Genomic DNA, 20477 nt, shown 5'->3' on the forward strand with positions numbered 1-20477 from the left:
AAGTAGGAAGGCCAAAGCAAGTATGTCCATTGCAATTAGCAGCGCACATCTTTAAGACTGTCTTGCTGACAGGCCTAGCAATGTAGATTTGGCTATGTTGCTTTGCCTCATATAAAAAGAGAAGACCTTGTCATAAATCCATCTTGCGGCATGCTACATCTTGGCATTTCTCTCGGTCTCTGCACAGCAAGAGTCGTATAACAGATGATGTGAATGGAAACTACATTTCCTGTCATGTGTGGGAAAGTCACCTCCAGAATTCTCAAACCTGGATAGTGCAAGCCCAGGATAGATTATGGTGGACGGTAGCTCGTAAAATTCTGTTTACATTTACAATGTGTCAGTAGTGAATTTGTACTTTACTGAAGGTTGGGGAAGGAAGGTGTTACATTCATAAAATTCTTCACTTTAGCTCCAAACTTGTCTCTCATGACACTTTATACACCTCAGCATTAGTATGTATTATGGTAGCATAGGCAAGAACTGCTATTTTTTTGTATACCATTCTTTTGTATTATAACAGTCTTGGTGCAGTTCAGCTGCAGACATCTTAGATTGGAGCTTAGTTTTAGGGTGGTTGCACCCCCCTTTTATCTGTCAAGCGAAGGTGGTTTGTTCCCAAGCAGGGGGTAGGCACAGAACAACTTTACAAGGATAATACAGGTGTCCCGCCAATTCTGGGTTCTGTTTGTTAATGGCACCAACAGCCCTTGCAGCAACACACATTCAATACCCAGTCTGCTAGCACTTAGAGACTATGCACAAATCTCAAATTTAACACATATACCCAAACCCAGGTGCATCCAAGCTCTTCCTCCTCCTATGTCTTTTAAATAAAATGGGTTCCTGTTGTACTCTTGGTTTCCATAAATCCCAATTTACCATAAAACCAGAGGAGTATAAATAGTAAATGCGCGGCTATTCCTATTTGCATACAATTAGTGATCATCTGTTATTGAAATATACGGTACATACAATCCACATATATGATACAAAAATGACAAGACCTATAAAAACAGGTCCTGGCTCACCTGCTCCTCAATGGCCTACCTATATCTACATAAATATATATATATATGTGTGTGTGGTATACAAGCCTGATTCCAAAAAAGTTGGGACACTTTACAAATCATGAATAAAAACAGAATGCAATGATGTGAAAGTTTCAAATTTCAATATTTTATTCAAAATACAACATAGATGACATATCAAATGTTTAAACTGAGAAAATGTGTAATTTTAATAGAAAAATAAGTTGATTTTAAATTTCATGGCATCAACACATCTCGAATAAGTTGGGACAAGGCCATGTTTACCACTGTGTGGCATCCCCTCTTCATTTTATAACAGTCTGCAAACATCTGGGGACTGAGGAGACAAGTTGCTGAAGTTTAGGAATAGGAATGTTGTCCCATTCTTGTCTAATACAGGCTTCTAGTTGCTCAACTGTCTTAGGTCTTCTTTGTTGCATCTTCCTCTTTATGATGTGCCAAATGTTTTCTATGGGTGAAAGATCTGGACTGCAGGCTGGCCATTTCAGTACCCGGACCCTTCTTCTACGCAGCCATGATGTTGTAATTGATGCAGTATGTGGTCTGGCATTGTCATATTGGAAAATGCAAGGTCTTCTCTGAAAGAGAGGACGTCTGCATGGGAGCATATGTTGTTCTAGAACTTGGATATACCGTTCAGCATTGATGGTGCCTTTCCAGATGTGTAAGCTGCCCATGCCACATGCACTCATGCAACCCCATACCATCAGAGATGCAGACTTCTGAACTGAGCGCTGATAATAACTTGGGTTGTCCTTGTCCTCTTTAGTCTGGATGACATGGTGTCCTAGTTTTCCAAAAAGAACTTCAAATTTTGATTCATCTGACCACAGAACAATCTTCCATTTTAAATGAGGCTTGGCCCAGAGAAAATGCCTGCGCTTCTGGATTATGTTTAGATATGGCTCCTTTTTTGGCCTATAGAGTTTTAGCCAGCAACGGTGAATGGCACGGTGGATTGTGTTCACCGACAATGTTTTCTGGAAGTATTTCTGAGCCCATGTTGTGATTTCCATTACAGTAGTATTCCTGTATGTGATGAAGTGCCGTCTAAGGGCCTGAAGATCACAGGCATCCAGTATGGTTTTCCGGCCTTGACCATTACGCACAGAGATTGTTCCAGATTCTCTGAATCTTTGGATGATATTATGCACTGTAGATGATGATAACTTCAAACTCTTTGCAATTTTTCTCTGAGAAACTCCTTTCTGATATTGCTCCACTATTTTTCACCACAGCATTGGGGGAATTGGTGATCCTCTGCCCATCTTGACTTCTGAGAGACACTGCTACTCTGAGAGGCTCTTTTTATACCCAGTCATGTTGCCAATTGACCTAATAAGTTGCAAATTGGTCCTCCAGCTGTTCCTTATATGTACATTTAACTTTTCCGGCCTCTTATTGCTACCTGTCCCAACTTTTTTGGAATGTGTAGCTCTCATGAAATCCAAAATGAGCCAATATTTGGCATTACATTTCAAAATGTCTCACTTTCAACATTTGATACGTTATCTATATTATATTGTGAATAAAATATAAGTTTATGAGATTTGTAAATTAGTCCATTCCTTTTTTACTCACAATTTGTAAAGTGTCCCAACTTTTTTGGAATTGGGTTTTATCTAAACTGCATGTTATGCTCATTAAACTATTTCAAGCATGTGGTATAAAGGTGACCACCCATTTGGCGTGTGTGATTTTTGTAACAGTTCATCAATTGGATGCCGTGACTTCAAGGCTAACCATATAATAGTGTGACCGCCCTCACCTCCAAATAGGTAAAAAAGGGATCCTAGTCACAACAATGAGCTTCATCCAGTTATTAAAGGACCTTCCTATATATGTGTTCTCCTGTAGGTTTATATTGATTTCTTTTGAAGCATCTGTAAGGAGGCTTTAAAGTGAGACTCCATAATTTGGGGCATCAAATAACCCTTGGGGATTAAGCGTGTTTGATGTTCTCTACAAATCAAAAGACCTCAGAAATGGAATTCATGGCTCTGTCCCTTTTAGTCTAGAAAATGTAGATTGTATAATGGATATAAAGTTCACCATCAGTCGTGGTCCAGAGGAGGTATACTAATGATATAGCACGTGTTCCCTCCAGAATAAAGAATAATGAAATCTTCACCTCCCTCACACGAGTGTGTGTGGAATAGACAGTCCCGTTGATATACAAAAAACTTTTCCCAGTTCAAGAAATATATTGCATATACAAAGAGGTATCTCCTATGTGGAAAACGAAGACTCCCCTTTGTAGGAACATATATAGATTGAACGCAGTCATATTATATAGCCTTTCAATGGTGTATGTCTTGTATACATAAACTATTTAAGAGCTTCCATTTGAGGTACCAGAGTCCCAAACCACATATCAGTCCTCCTTAGAAGAAACATAATGCTCTGTGATGCATATCATAAATAGGTCCTTTTTTCATATTTAGCAAACATTGGTGTATTAGCAAATCCCAATGGGATCACATGGTACTTATCCTTCGGCATCCCCGATAGCAACCATTCCTCCAATGGATATCATCAATTCTGTCTTAGATTTCATGTGCCAAGGGTTCCAGGAAGGCTGGGGGAGCAGATGAAAGGACACTGCCAGGAGCCTGACTGGTTTCACCAGGTATCCTGGCTGCTTCAGTGGCCGTTATATAATACTCAAATTTAGGCCATCTATGACTTACTCTGAGATCAAAAAGTTGGAGTGGACCAGTGCAGTGTGCAAACCAAGGATCCCACCGACCATTTCCTGGCCAGACTCCTGAGCCTCAAAGCAAAGGAATTAGGACTCAAGGGCTTTTTACCTCTGGAGCCATTTACCACACAAATCATCTCAGACTAGGTGGCAAGTATATGCCATTCTAGACCATACACTGGGCTTCCTAGGGATGTTTATGGCAGTATATAGTTTATTTTATATGAGGGTTTTCTACCTTTTTTAACTAGGCTGTGTTTGTCTGCATGGGGATACGTTCATTCCCGTGCAGGCAGTCCCATTCATATCAATAGGGATGCAACAGCTGCACAGACACAGCGCCTGCTACCAGTCTAACAGCTATGTGCACGTCGGTCCCCAATGGAGACCATGTGCATTCAGTACTGTGGACCCGCAGGGCTGTTAAATTGGGAGCAGCATCTATGTCCATGCAGCCACTGAATCACAATTGATATGAATGGGGCCGCCTGCACAGGGATGCATGGAGCACCTGTGCATTCCTGTGAGGACAAACATGGCCCTCACATGGGTGTACACTGTAGAAAGCGAAGTGAAAGTTCACTTTGAAAAGAGTACCTAATCATGTGCAATGATTTTTGCACACATATAATTTTAGGATTAAAATCAATACAGCTTCACCTGATTCACTAAGCTAAGTTAAAATTTACTTTGTAAAGTGAACATCTTATACTCCTGTAGTAAATCAACCCCATCATTTCTGTTCTTGAAATTATATAGATAGTATTAGTACAATTACTTACTAAAGTTATGGTATTAAAAAATAATACCACTAAGCAAGTCATTCTCTGATTTTTGTTTTAAATACATTTAGGGACAAGGTACAGCAGAAAATCACACAAGTCATAGTTTACAAATCATTTTCTTCCTCACTGGTGGTCAGAAATTCCCATAGTGGATTTGTTGGTGTTTTTGACATCTAATACACTAGTCTTATTACTAACAGATAACCCACCAGTACAGCAGTGTGGGTGCTAACCACAAACACGTCCCTGTACAGGATGATTTTAATTTGCTGCTTTACCTACACAAAACAAATACTATGCATGTCTACAACCTCGGCAGAAACTGGATTCTCCATGGATGTTCCATGTCTAGACATGGGAATTAGTACAATGTTTAAGTAGTTAAACAATGACTGTTGCTGTTGTGTGCCTTTAGAATGAATGGTATGCTTTGGGCATGATGTGTTAAAAGGTTCTTGGCCTTCTTGACTTGAATGGATGAATCAGGACAATAGGCTGCCCAGGAACATGAATGTCATGCTGCCTATGCATTTATAAAACAGATGTGGGCCCAGTTTAGGTTAAGATTAGATTACTCTGTTTTTTTCTGAAGAATCATATAAAATGTGGATTAGTGAGCTAGGTTTAGGATTATATAGACCAGCGGGCACCCTGGGGTGCCTTCAGGTTTCTTCAGGGATACCTTCGCAAAGTGCCTAAATATTGTTTAGAAATTGTGAGTGGATCAAGACTGCCTTTTAGTTCACAAAGCCTCAGGTTTTCATTGTGCAACAGTTACAACCTTCTAGCCACCGGCATCCTAACAACCAAAAACGTCATCAGTTGATAAGGAGGACATTGGACGCGTGCAAAGCATCCTTGTTTGCCCCTTCCCTGCCCCTCTCTGTCAGCACCGAGGTCACATTAGTTGAATGAAGGAGAGAAGTTGATAGAGAAGAGAAATGCTGGAATACTAGTCATACCACTGTGCAAAGGTGTATTTACTTTGGAAGAATAAATAACCTCTAACGTTGGGTATCCTACATGTGTACATGTTGCTGCATTGTAAAACTATTAGTTTCATTTTTTTACATCTTAGAATAGGGTGCCTTGAGATTGTGCAGAAATTTAAAGGGTGCCCTGACTGAAAAGGGTTGAGAAACACTGATATAGACAAATAGATTTTGATAGAAGTTACCCATAGATAATTTAGGGAACAATGTGTAATGATTAGGATTATTTTGGGTAATGTCAGATCTCATGTATATCATCTACTGGGGACAAACCAATTGACTAGGTTGGATTATTCCAGCTAGAGGCTATTCTTCTGTATCTGTTGTGCATACAGCCATACATGCTGATAAGATACAAGCTTGCATGCCTATGTGCAGAAACAGTTGTTGCAATTACTTTACAACCACCTAGTTTTTTTTGGTGTACATGTCAATGTGGGCTTTACAAGGCAAAAACATTTATTGACCAAACATTTACAGGAGTAAGAAAACATTTGTGGGCAGTTATATATTTTGTGCACCTCATAAGCAGTCATAACCTACCAAACAACACACACAACATTGCCATTTTCCAAAGTATTTTAAAATGAAAGGATACTGTATGTATGTGAAGTGGGTAATAGGGGTCAAGCATTCTTATCAACAAGTCAGGGTCCCTTCTGAGATGAAATGTAGCAACATAGGTTACTTGCATTGCTGCGATCTCTTACACTACAACATACCTTTCCTATGGACATACATTGCAGTGCAGTGTGCGTTGTAATGGAGCAGGCTGCCAGAAATGGCACAAGCACCCTCATTGGTTTGTTAGGCAGCCCGTCCAAATTATTGGGCTGCTTTAACACAGTGCATGCATAATGTGCATTAACACGTGTGCATTAGCACACCACAACAGTGTAAACCCAATGTGAATGTTCTACAGGAACAATGCTTTGTGGATAGATGACACAAAAGTTACTTTATGCTTAAGAAAAAACTCTGGCTTTGGGTTCTGGAAAATTTGCAGCTGATATATTAACAAGTGTTAGGGAACCCATAATCTAAACTTCAAAAAAAGTTTGGTCACATCATATGACATTGATCAAAAACATAACAAATCAACTTAGTGGCTCAAATGGAAGCAATTCCTTATTTTAGAACAGCCAACTGTTCTTACCTCAGTCCTTACCTCAGTCCTGTTGAAATGCTGTGGTATTATCTGCAACAGAGGACATCCCAAAACTACAGTAGAAATGATCTGAAACAGTTTGGTACAAACAGGGGTCTCCAAACTGTGGCCCAAGGGCCAGGTGTGGCCCTTTGCTAGCCTTTACCTGACCCTTGGGGCATTATTCCTCCCAATGATGTGGCACTATTCCACCCACTGACATCAGCAACGGGGCATTATTTATTCCACTGATACCAATGATAGAATACTATTCCTCCTACTGATGCAAATGATGGGGCACTACTCCTCCTACTGACCATTTTCTACCCCCGCTGGCCACAATCTGGGCTCCCTGCTCAGTTCTGATCATCAGCTACAAAATGATCTAATAGTGTAGCAGGCAATCTTATGACGGGACACCTTTGACACTTCGTGGGAACCAGTGACACTAATACAGTGATCAGTGCTAAAAATATACACTGTCACTGTACTAATGACTCTGGCTGGGAAGGGGTTAAACATCTATGGGATCAAAGTTTATGCGTGTTCTGTGAGGTGCTTTTATTAGGGGTTGTGCTGGTTTTTATTCCCTTTGCAGGGAAACAAAAAACAGCACATCCCTACCTACAGGACATAACTCTGTATTGTTTAGATAGAGAGTGCCCTGTCCTATCTTCCTCCTCACCAATCAGCGGGTGCTGGTGGTCATCCACTGGCTGGCACCTGCTGATCGGCTTGTGCTGTGACTCTGATAGAGGAGTATTTTGATGCTTATGCATGTATTGAATTGGATTCCCAAAAAATAGCCCAGGAGGCAATTGCCACTTATATGATACTCTCTGGCCCTTCCAAGCCTAAAAGGTCTAGGAGAGAAGCATACATTCTGCTGGAAATCAACATTAACATAGAGAAAAACATAAATAAATCTGCCTAAAAAGCTGAACTGCCTGATACCAATGAATGGTCCCATTTATAATTATTTTTTGGCTGCAAACTACTGATTGGCCAGGAAAAGGCTGCTGCATGTGTGGCCTCCTCCCAGGGGCATCTATCAACTGGAGACAGACTAAAGCTGATCATACATTTTTTTTTTTCAGCTAACCGGCTGAACAAAAAAACTAACAGGTTCCTCCATCCACACAAACTAGATGGAAGGAGGAATCCCTACTCGCCATTGTATTCTGACAGACACTGATCAATGAAAATATTTTCAACATGTCCCTTCAACAGAAGGTGACTGAACAATTGACGTCTGTTGAGCATGCTGATCGAAATGTGGCTTAAGAAACCTCCTAGAAACATTCTGCCTTTGCAGAACTAAAAGTTCTTAACCTACACCACCTATCTTTTTTTACGCAGCCTAAAATTTACTCTTGCAGAAACATCTGCATACCTTCTGAAAACATGGGAAAGGATGAAAACATGTGGATGTGACAGTTTAATGTGCTTGGTGTACGTTCAGTGCATCATCCATCATCCTTAATGAGAAAAACCTAAACGGACATCTGTACATACATTATGCTTGGTTCTTCCCAAGCATCTCTATGTCCTGCCAACAAACGAATAAAGAGACCTTGTCATTTTCCGAATCCTTGAAGAAAAGGAATTTTTATAGGTATGCCTTATGATTATTAGAGGGAACCATTATGGTTAATATTATTGCAGAATAATGATAACCATATATATAGTTTATCTTTTAAATTTTTAGCAATCATTTCATTTATTAAAAAAACTGACATCATTAACTGAATAGCAAAGGTCATCTAGACAGTGAAGCTCAGAGCAGCTGTAGGAGTATATAAGTAGGCCAAAATATTAGTACAGATGTTTACTGCGGAGTCAGCACGTTTGCTGCTGGCTCTAACATCTGACAGCTGCAAAGGGTTTGGAGATCCTCCTCATGGACCCCATTATTTCAAAATTAATTTGCATACCCCAAAACTACATTGTCCATGTATGAAAACTGTATTATAATGCTGCTTTTTTGCTAATTCTGCAGTACATTTTCTGGGCATTCCTTATAACAATACAGCATATGGATTAATATTTATTTCTGTTTTTTTTTTTTTCAGTGCTAATAGATTGTACAGTGTTCTACAGAACACATACATCTGTAACATCTGTCTTTACCCCAGATAAACTTCTATAGCACTCATACTATTACACACTCTAGGGCTAATTATTACCTGTTCCTCTACCCGCACCACTAAACTCTGCTGTGTTAAAGATCTAATCTTGTTCAAAGATCTTCAACATCTGGCACAATTCTGGATGTGTCAGATATTCCAGTTGCCCCACACATCCCCAAGCCCCTCTGCTGGCTTTTTTTTTTAAATAGCCACAGAGTTGCTCTAATATAACCTAAGCTTTTTTTTTTTTTTTTCTTTTTGGATCAAGTAGAGGGGGAATAAAACCTGTCAGTTTATGTTATGCTGACTGTTTAACTGTGGAAATTTCACTTCACTTCCCGTTCCAAAGACACAACAGGAAGCTAGAGGAAATCTCTCAAAATGTAGTAAATTCCCCTTTTAGACAGCTGTCTCTGGAGCAGGTGTCCTCAATAGAAGATCTCCCTTTAACTATTTTTTTAGGAACAATGCTAAAATTTGGGATTTCCCCTCACTTTCTTTCTCAGTGACCATAGTCACTAGTACAATGGAGGCATAGTGAGCAGTAAAAGGGAGGCAAATCGGTGCATATTCAGTACAGCTTTGACTGCTAGCTACTGTATATACTTGTTTGTTTTATCCAAGAAAAAGTTTATTGATAACCAAAAGAAGATACAAACAGAAGAAAGATACGTATCTAACAGGAAAATACAGAAAGAAATCGCCAAGTACACAACATAACTCATAGCATTGTTGTGAATACATTCATGCTCAGGTTGTAAAATCCAAACCTAAGCAGATCATATATGTATTTAAGTGTTCTTGCATGCCAAGACCACTTACTGTTATCTCACATATATATATTCTTATTATTATAGCCAAATTTACCACCCTAACTCCTCCCACAGTTTTTACACCACACAGACAGTAATATACGGAAACGTGCAGATTGTTCCCGATTGGTGTGCTATTACTTTGTTGAACATTTCGCCGAATGGTTCACAAAATATCGGCCTTTTTGTGGCGAAATTGGTCCCGTAGGAATGAATGGCGGAATGTTCAAAACTAGAGTGGGAGCTGACAAAAGCTGGAGTGGGAGCTGAAAAATCAGGACATGATTTCTAAACTGCCACCACTCCCTCATTTTCAAGCCCACATACACAAATCTTATATCAAAATGTTTAGATATCCCTGCTGCCACTAAAAATGTTGACGGCTAAGCCATAGTCCTGATAGTTTTCACAATATGACTGGTAGAGGCACACTTCACACAATTTCCCCAGAAATTGTAGCTTTTTTTAGTTTTTAATTCTAATCTCTAAAATCATTCTTCAGATCAACTCCCAACTTCAAAAATGTGTAAATAAAAATGGTTAATAAAGGAGAAATGTCAGGAGTTTGATAGCTGAAGAAAGATAACATACAATTTGATTAATATAATAAAATTAAAAAAAAATATTACCAATAACATAAAAAGGCTTTGTAAGCTTCAAATACATTTTAGATGTGGATACAAAAAAAACATTATAATTCACTTCATCTTCTAGGCAAAATACAACTGTAATGGAACCGCCGACCCACACTGTGTTTGTGGTTTTCCGTCAGTATACGGCTTCCTTGCAGTTATGAACATATATCCCAGATTTTCCCAGCCGCCCTCATACAAAGCTAGCCAACAACTTAACTCGTACAAGCTTTGGAACCTTCTCCTTTATTGAACATTTTCACACTAAATTTATACACGCATGAGCACATCCCCTTCCTGAACAAATTACTACACACAAGTCAGGGGTTGCCTGATTACATTATCCTATGCAGATGAAATTGTATACAGAAACCGAGTTTAACCTGAACTATTATCTGCCCATCTGGACAGAACAATGTGAGATCATTTACATTTAACAATGGGACAGGCAGACTTCACACAATACACACCCCAGCTCAAAAGATAGACAATAGGACAAGACTGCCAATAACAGTCTGTCTGTCTACTATATTGAAACACATGGAATACACATCTAGGTGTCACAGACTCCATGGCAACAGGCCACAGGTCTCACAGTGCAAAGTGGGATCAAATCTCCACATTTTTTGAGAGACACTGTTGACAAATATCGCTCTCCCATCTGAAGCCATCCAAACCATTCTCTTAGCGACCCCCAAGTATATGTCCCTCACTCCCAGTGATGGTGAACACCGTCACAACAACATCCAGTTATAACAGTCATGAAAAAACCCTTAAAAAACGAATTGCTGAAGTTGGTAAAAGTTTTTTTTATCTAATATGGCCATAGATAATTAATATCTAGCACAAAATAAATCCAGCTTGAAATCACATTCATGTCATCTGTATATACAAACAAAAAAATAGACTTATAAGGCAGACGAATATATGTGCATATGTATAACAAAACTGTTGTTGATGAAGCCAGCTGGATATGCATAAGATATATTGTATCCAATAGAATTATAAAAGTTATTACAATCACACTGTGCAGACTGTATATTGACGGCTCATATCAACAAGGAAGATTATCCCATATTCAACATATGTAATACATTGCAGGTAATAGAAATAGCATCCAGACATAAAAATTGAAAATAGCAATACCTTTAGCTTTCAGTTTCTCAAGCCAGGCTGTATAATATAGTACAGGTGCATCTCAAAAAGTTAAAATATCATCAAAAAGTTAATATATTTCAGTAATTCCATTCAGAAAGTGAAACACGTACATTATATATATTTATTACACACAGAGTGATATATTTCAAGCATTTCATTCTTTAAATTGTGATAATTATGGCTTACAGCTAGTGAAAAACCAAAAATTCAGTATCTCAGAAAATGTAAATATTACATAAGACCAATAAAAAAAAGAAATTTTAATAATGAAATGTTGGCTTACTGAAAAATATGTCCATGTACAGTATAGTATGCACTAAATACATGGTCGGGGCTCCTTTTGCATGAATTACTGGATCAATGCAGCGTGGCAAGAAGTCGATCAGCCTTTGGCACTGCTGAGGTGTTATGAAATCCCAGTTTGCTTTGATAGCGGACGTTCAGCTTGTCTGTATTGTTGGAAAGTGATAAAAAACTGGCGCACAGCGGGGAAAAGAAGTTAAGAGACATTACAAGTTCCACTGTATGGGCAGGGGGACAACAAATCATCAACAATTAGTAAAATTATTTCTAAAAGTCCATAATCAAGTCCATAGCTTTATGAAATCCCAAAGAACACACTCCGTGGGCTGCCCTGGTGACAAGTAGAAGGTGCTTGGAGCCAACTGAAAGGAGAACACAGGCGCCACTCTAAGTGCAGTAACTTGAGATTTATTAAGATGAACCAAAAGAAAGGTACTCACAAAAGTAAATGTAAGAAAGGCATCATTGCTCCCGGTATCTTGATCATAATGGCTTAAGCGGTCTCCTTGCAGAGGCTGTAACCAATGGATATCGGTACTTCCTTGTCAGGCCTGAGGAAGGAGCGCATGCTCCGATAATGCGTCGCCGGCGCCATTACGCAATTACGCATCCTGGAAGTGACAGCGGGTTCGGCAGCGGTGTGTCCCCGCGAAAAGGAAGTACCGATATCCACCGGTTACAGCCTCTGCAAGGAGACCGCTTAAGCCATCCTGATCAAGATATCGGGAGCAATTGTCTATAGATACTATGATGCCTTTCTTACATTTACTTTTGTGAGTACCTTTCTTTTGGTTCATCTAAATAAATCTCAAGTTACTGCACTTAGAGTGGTGCCTGTGTTCTCCTTTCTGTCTGCATTGTTGGGTCTGGTGTCTTTCATCTTACTCTTGACAATACTCCACAGGGGTTTAGGTCAGGTGAGTTTGCTGGCCAAACCAGCACAGTGATACCATGATCAATAAACCAAGTAGAAAGAAAAAATAAAGAGGGCGCACCTGCCTAGCGCATTACCTTTGCATAAAAGGGTTTTATTTGAAATATATGCACATCATACTCAGAAATTAGGACGACAATTCAAGCAGATAAAAGTGTAATTGAACCCAGATTTCCACCTGGCATGGCCTGCTGGTCAGTGACAGTCGTGGAATGGATATCTCCAAAAAAAGCTTATTTTTTATTTCTAGAGTGCTATTCCGGTTTCCCCTGACCTGCTGAGAGTGGCAGCACAGCCCAAGTGGTGCTTGTGGTAGTGGACCTTCAGTTTCCATCCATCACATTACCACCTCTCAAGCGCAGGAGCATTTACTTTCCTCTTTCTTCAATGAGGAAACCAAGTACAGTAAAACCTTGGATTGCAAGCATAATTTGTTCCGGAAACGTGCTTGTAATCCAAAGCACTCGTATATCAAAGCGAATTTCCCCATAAGAAATAATGGAAACTCAGATGAATCGTTCCACAACCGTTTATTCATCAGTCCTTCAGTTTAAAGCAATGTGATAGGGGGTGTAACCATAAAATGTCAAACCACAAATGGCAGCCCCCACAAGGGGATTAGAAGCAATATCCAGCAGGAGCTACAGAGTATAAAATAGAAGGGAGGCACCTCTAAGTGTAGCAATATGGTTACATTTAATGAAGGTACAACATTTAGCAACTCACATGGTTGATGAATAAAAAAGGCACATAGACCATCCTCCACACTGCAGGCTCTCACCGCTGTCAAGTCTGCAATTGTGACTGGAATGATTACCCTTCAATAGAGCAATCTGAAAGCGAGGCTTTTCTACCACACTTTTCCCTTCCACTCAACTTTTCAATAATATGCTTGTATACAGCACTCTGTGAACAGCCAGCTTCTTAAGCAATGACCTTTTGTGACTTACCCTCCTTGTGGAGGGTGTCAATGACTGTCTTCTGGACAACTGTCAAGTAAACAGTCTTCCCCATGATTGTGTGCCCACTGAACCAGACTGAGAGACCATTTAAAGGCTCAGGAAACCTTTACAGGTGTTTTGAGTTAATAAGCTGATTTAAGTGTGACACCATGGGCCTTATTCACTAAGAATAAGAAATAATTGTTTTTATTGGCAGTAATGTAGAATTACTGAGTACAAATAGGCAAATATGCATTCGTGAATTCCAAATCGGCATAGTTGTGATTCCATAACTGGCAATTGCCAATGAGTTTCCTATATGGAACTTCACTGCAGTATTTAGCTATGATCATGTGTGTACATGTTTGCCAATAAATATGGGGTGCGCTGTACCTCGTGTAAGGCTATTTATTTATATAACAATTATTGTGCATAGTTAGTTTTTTTATTTTGCTTACGAATGCTGTTCTGAATGATTACTAGAGTACTGCCTGGTATTCCCTGAGGTTACATGTATTTATCATTGACAGTTACTTATCTGTTAAGTTTTTTGTTTTTTTTTCACGTTACATTTATTATTTTGAGTCTATAGCGTTCTAATTATCTATGTTCATTCTTTAATCATGCTAAACTATTATGGAAGTCTAATTGTGCTCAGCACATTGACTTAGTTGTCTGAACTCATGAACAAAAAGCACTTAGGTCATGAGTTCAAATCCCAACCATGCTAACACCCTGTGTGTTCACTAGTGTTTGAATATTTTATATTCAATAAATGTACCAGTGTGACCTATATAAATTGATTTGTAGCATGCCAGTTTAGTTTTGCACTGTGGCACTTTCAATTTGGTTACATTTAACACTTTTGATACCACATCAATGTGTAATACCATTGGTTTTCACAGTTATTTGGATCACGTTATTGGTTCATTGGTTCATTCTTAACCCAAAGGGGTTAACCCTTATAAGTTTAGAGCACCTTTTTTTTCTGTTTTCACACCTCATTTTTTTCTAAGGTTTGCAGCGTTACTTTATTTATCCAGCGCACTTTTTTCACAACACTAGAATCAGGAAGTGACTTGTGTTCTGAGGATCACTAAACACAAAATTCCAACACTTCATCCCCCTAATCCCTGCGAACACCAAGACATTGCCCACACTTACCTTGCAAATCAGCAACATCTCCTCAAAAAAAGTGATCTTACCATGTTAACTTGCTGACAACTCTGAGCAGCAATAACACTTGTAAGTGCATCCGAACATCCTTCCACACACATGAGGATACATTCCCAGATTAGGAGCCAGACCGGGCAACCAGTTGTGTGCCATTGCGAAAAGCTACACATGATCGCAATAAATTCACGTTCGTTAATATCTTTTCACATGTGTTCAATATGCTTATTTTGCTAAATACTTTCAAAAATTGTGTTTATGGGGTGGGCAACTGGTGATTAGAGAAAATGAATACTCAATTTGACAAGTTCAATAGGTTACCTATTTAGCAAAAATCATTGGAAACTGAAAATCAGCATTGAATCTGTTAAAAGCTTGCTATTTTAGTTTTGGATTTACACTTTTTTCTCTATTTAATGACTTGCATGTGTGCAGAATAAAATTATTTTGCAGCAAAGTAGATTTAATAGAGATTGGAAGGTGTGTTAACAATACATTCCACTTATAAAATATTTATTAATGCTCAAAAAAAAAAAAAATTAAAAACAGATTCTACATTTTATTTGACCAATAAGAACACTATTTTGTACATTTAGTTACTTTGCCAAAAAAATAGACTGGCATTTAATGTTGCAACATTTTCTACAGCACTTTACAATGTGGTTAGAAGGGCTCTAAAGAGCTTACAATCTAAAAAAGAGAAACACTTACATTGGACACACCTTAAATTTCATAGTGTACAGCAGGGACAAAAATAAAGCAGCTCATCTATTTTTATGTAGATTCTACCCCTATGAGAATCTTTGTAGAACAGGAGTGGTTATGTGGTTTTCTGTGGTTGACTGGTGACTCTTATACCTACTATTTAATTCTGGTACAGAACGCTAGTTGGCAAAAAATTATCTTATTAGCCATATAGATAAGCTTGTTCCGATTTCTCCTGATATGCACCATTATGAAAGTGTGAGGCTATATGAAATATATATGTACAACCAAACCAAATGTGTCATAAAGACACAAAACCAAAAGAGATTTGCTGGCGATTATTGCTATCAGATGAAATTGGATATTTTATTATGCCAAGTAATGATATTGTTCTATTTATGTGTGGGGGAGTCCATATCAGGGTATTTACAAAAATATCCTGCCAAATTGCGTGTTACAAGGCTATTTTCTCTCAAGGCTGGATGTTCTTCATTCAAAAGTATAGCATGAATCGGGAAAATACCTCATTAAGGCCACTAGATGGAGATGAAGATAATGGATCATAAAAGATCATAGATTATATTAATACATATTAAGTTCCTTTGATCATCAGCTTTATCTAGTGGCCATAATACAATATACATTATTTTCCTGATTCATGCTTTTACAAATAAAGAACATCCTACCTGGAGAGAAAATAGTTTAGCAATATTACAATTTTCTAGTATTTGCACAGTGTAAATGTACATGTACTGCAAATTTTTATAAATGCCTTTTTAAGTGTAACCTTTTTGCTGCCATTTTGCACATAGAGGACATATTTTATCTCTAAGTATTTGCATGTGTCTGTAGCTGATTACAGCAATTTTATTAACTATTTGGCAATATCCCAGAGAATACTGCTATGTACTTTATTATACAGCCTGGCTTGAGAAACTAAAAGCTATAGGTGTTGTTATTCTCAATTGTTATGTCTGGATGCTGTTTCTATTACCTGCAATCTATTACATATGTTGAATTTGGGATAATCTTCCTTGTTGATATAAGCCATCAATACAGAGTCCGCAAAGTGTGATTGTAATAACTTTTATGACTCTATTGGATACAATATATCGTATGCCTATCCAGCTGGCTTTATCAACAACGGTTTTGTTATACATATGCGCATATACTTTTCTGCCTTTCTACTTGAATATACAGGGGGACATGAATTTAATTTCAAACTGGAATTATTTTGTGCTATATATTTACTATCTATGGCCATAGTGGATGAACTTTCACCAACTTCAGCACTAGGATTTTTTTTAGGGTTTCTTCATGACTGTTATATGTTGAATTTTAATAGCTTAGAAAATGAAATGATTTATTTAGGTTTTTTTTTATCCACATCTAAGATTAAAGCTGGACGTTTTTGCAACTGCTTCTAGGGCATCTGCCACACTTTTTTTTCATGCCTCTAAACCCCCCTGCATGTTCGCCTATGGGGTTGATTTACTAAAGACAAAAAGTGTTTTTATAGAGGGGTCTAGGTCACCAATTAACACCACTCACACAACTGTGGTGGCCATCCATCTATTTTCAGTGGATCTTGTCAGATCGGATGCCTCCCCATAGAGGAGAATGGGTGGCCTGATCAGGTCTGCCTCAAAAAAAAGGGACAGCAGACCCGATTGGTCAGATCATGTAAAAGGGGCCTAAGACTTACTATGTTCATACAATAATCCTAAGGAAGACGAGCTTGTGCCTCATCGAAACATTGATTAAAACCGTTATCGTGCGTTCACCTCTCAAGACCCGTGAGTGCCGCTTTCTTTTTTGGTTTATATGTCCATACAATATATAGGAACCAAGAAGTGTGCAAAATCTTGATGGACCAAAGCCTTGTTTATGCCATGTGCAGACACGTCGTTCTGCAAGGACTCAAAGAAAACCATGGTTCTCTATGTGCGCTGTTCACACCATAACGCTGGTATCATGTCCGGATTTTTTTCTGCGCAGGAATCTGCAATGTATATGCAGTTTTCTGCATGGAAAAAAACTGACATGCCATTAACACTGTGATAAACAGGGCATATAACTGATGTGCATGAAAACTGATGTCAACATGCATAAAAACTCATCTGCATGAAAACGAATGTAACCTGATGTGAAACTTATGTAAACTCATGTCTCTGCAAGTGAAATCTGCACGGTTTTTGTATCAGTTTTCATGCACATATGATTTGAACAAGCCCTTAAGGCCTGTATACATGACCAAAATATTGGACAAATAATCATCCACAAATTCTTGTATGGGAGAATACAGCTTCAGAAGTGATGTAATGTATTGTGTTGTATAGTAATGTATTCTTTTGTTTCCAAGCATGCGTAATCTTGTACTTCCGATTTTTTTCGGACAAAAACAGCACTGATCAAATGAAAATCGTACGATCTGGTATCATACAATAAAAAACTTTTGTGTTTGTCCCTTCCGATATTTTGGGCGAACTGTCATGACCGACTCTTGAAAGCTGTGTACTAACGATCAAACGATCTCTTGGAAAGCAGTATTTTTTGTCTGATTTTCATGTGTACTAGGCTTAAGACTTATGCAAAAAATGATGTTGCCAGTTTTATTTTGTAGAAAGAGAGTACTGCTTATCTAAGTGTTTGATAAACTATTGTTCGAATTGCTTCAAATATGATTATCTTTATAATTCTGCAACTTTGAATTCGAATTCAGTTTGAATGCAAATTCTCATTATGCAATAGTTAAGTTGGTAAATTAGATGCAATGCAAGCCACTCAATTTAAATGTGAGTTAATGTTTCTTGTGTTATATCCACACAGGCATAATGGATCAGTGAAGATTTTATTCAGTGACATGGATCCAGAAGAACCTGAGATGCAAGAGTTTTTCCTATAACCCTCTCTTCTAAGAAATGTCCTGAGGACCCCACCTTTCATTCATTTCAATTTAGTAGAAATGTCCTGAGGACCACACCTTTCATTCCTCGGCTCCCATGAGGCCTTATGATGTCTTTTTACACTTAGTGTTGGTGTGCTTGTTTGGTGTGGATACTTCATTTCTCAGACGTTGACTTTTTGTCTTTGTGATGACAAGCCTTTTTATATTGCACTGCATGGACAGTGATTTGCTATATCTGACTCTAGTTCCTGTTGATAAAGAAACATTCTTTTTTTTTTTTTTGCCTTAGTTTCCTCTTCAGTTATTGTACACTGTATTTATTATTGACAAGCTTCATCCCATAGCTTATGATACAAAGGAACCAGTTCTCCATTGAAATAATTCCTGCCATTTATAGGGGTTCATAGAAAATTTCTTACATTGTCTTTAAAATGTCACTTCACCTTTTGAGTAAATCAGATTCTTGGAATCACGACTGTTATATGAATAAATGTACACATTTACCTTTTCTGGAGTCATTTGTCATGCTGTAATCCATATTTCTGTAAAATAAATGTAAAAAAAAATGTTTAGAGCTGCACTGGACTCTGTATTAAGAACTGCCTGCATTCTTAAGAGAGATCTCACTCTTCCACACACACTAGTTTTGAAAATTATAAGAAGGAGAAGGGTGTAAAATATCTCTTAAAAAATAACATTTGCTAAATCCTTGTATTCAAATTTAGTAGAGTTAGGGTTTTTTGTAAAGGAAGCTGTAAAACCAGGTTGTACCCTTTTGAGCTTCATGGCTAAAAATTAAGTAATCAAAAATTCCTCGCTCTAAAAGCCATTTTTTTCTATTCCTTCTAAATAATGTAAAAGAAAAAAAACATCCTACCTCTCATCCAGTGAACTGGTGAATGCTTTTACCATTCACCCAACACAAGTAAATGGCACAAAAAGAAAAAAAAGGTCTGCGAGTTTTTAAAAAGAAAAGTATAAGGATAATCCACATAGAGAACAGGTAAATTACACATAAACCACTTTGATGCCTACATGTTCTCCTGCGATATTGAATATGTGGCCTTCAAAATTGGGCTGGTGTTTGCAGATGGGCACCCCATTGGTTTATACTTCCTTTAATGAAGTGTTCAAACAGGTTGAGAGTACTCGAAGTGTAACAGGTTGGCATCAGGAATCATATTGTCTTATTCTACATGTTATTAAAACTTAAAAAAGGGTCTAAGTCTATTGGATTAGTTGAATATTAAAGCAGAATTCCAGCAGTTTTTGTGTTTATTAAAAGTCAGCAGCTACAAAAGTGTAGCTGCTGACTTTTAAAAAACACATACTCACCTTTCCCACGGTTCAGCGATGCAGCCGCTGGAAGCCTCGGTTTTCTCCCTCGGCTCTCCCCCGCGCCGGCATCACTAGTCTGGGCACCTGGCTGTGACAGCTTGTGACTTCACAGGCAGGTGCGCACTGCGCATATGCGAGTTGTGTTACGCATTTTGAATGGCCGGGCAATCTTCTGGGACCTGTGACGTGTCCCAGAAAATTGCAGGGAGGGGGCAGGAGAACTTTCGCTTGAGCCACCTAGGCGGCCAGAACAGAAGTGGGAGGGGGTACCTGTCAAATCTAGGTACCTGCTCCCCCCCAAAAAATGACATACCAAATGTGGCATGTCAGGGTCAGGAGCACTTAAAGCGGAAGTTCCACTTTTGGGTGGAACTCCACTTTAGGTGCTATTTGTTGATAGGTGTCTGCTACACATTAGTCAGCCATGTCATGGCTCATTCTGAAACAGTGTTATTGTGTTATGTTACCTTTGAAAAAAAAAAAACGTCTAATCTCATATATCGTTTCGAAGATTTCATCTACCCAGGTTTAAAGTGAACCTGTGGGGGAATTTCTAAATAAGATGTGACTGATGACAAATTATTTTTACACTATCCCTCTAGAACTTAAAACCGCGTGAAACTAGTGCACCTCTCTCGTTACTACCTTCATATGTGTAAATAAAAAATGTATGCAAAAATAGTTATTTTTTATTTACACATATGAAGGTAATAATGAGAGAAGCGCACTAGTTTCACCCTGTTTTATGAGCCATGTTTTTGGACTCA

General features: G+C 38.4%; 1 protein-coding gene across 2 annotated transcripts in view; it reads left to right on the forward strand.

The window, feature by feature from the left end:
• SNCAIP (synuclein alpha interacting protein) overlaps positions 1-18412 on the forward strand; it is a 150259-nt gene extending 131847 nt beyond the window's left edge. Inside the window, exon 11 of one of the 2 annotated variants that reach the window (XM_082243869.1) lies at positions 18294-18412. In XM_082243869.1, coding sequence (XP_082099995.1) covers positions 18294-18369 — 76 coding nt within the window. In that variant the 3' untranslated portion in view covers positions 18370-18412. The remainder of the gene's footprint in view (positions 1-18293) is intronic. The other variant, XM_082243870.1, reaches the window with a different exon arrangement.
• Positions 18413-20477: the final 2065 nt, after the last annotated feature.

The sequence above is a fragment of the Pelophylax lessonae genome (genome assembly GCF_965119305.1).
Source record: "Pelophylax lessonae genome assembly, chromosome: 1".
Lineage (NCBI taxonomy): Eukaryota > Metazoa > Chordata > Amphibia > Anura > Ranidae > Pelophylax > Pelophylax lessonae.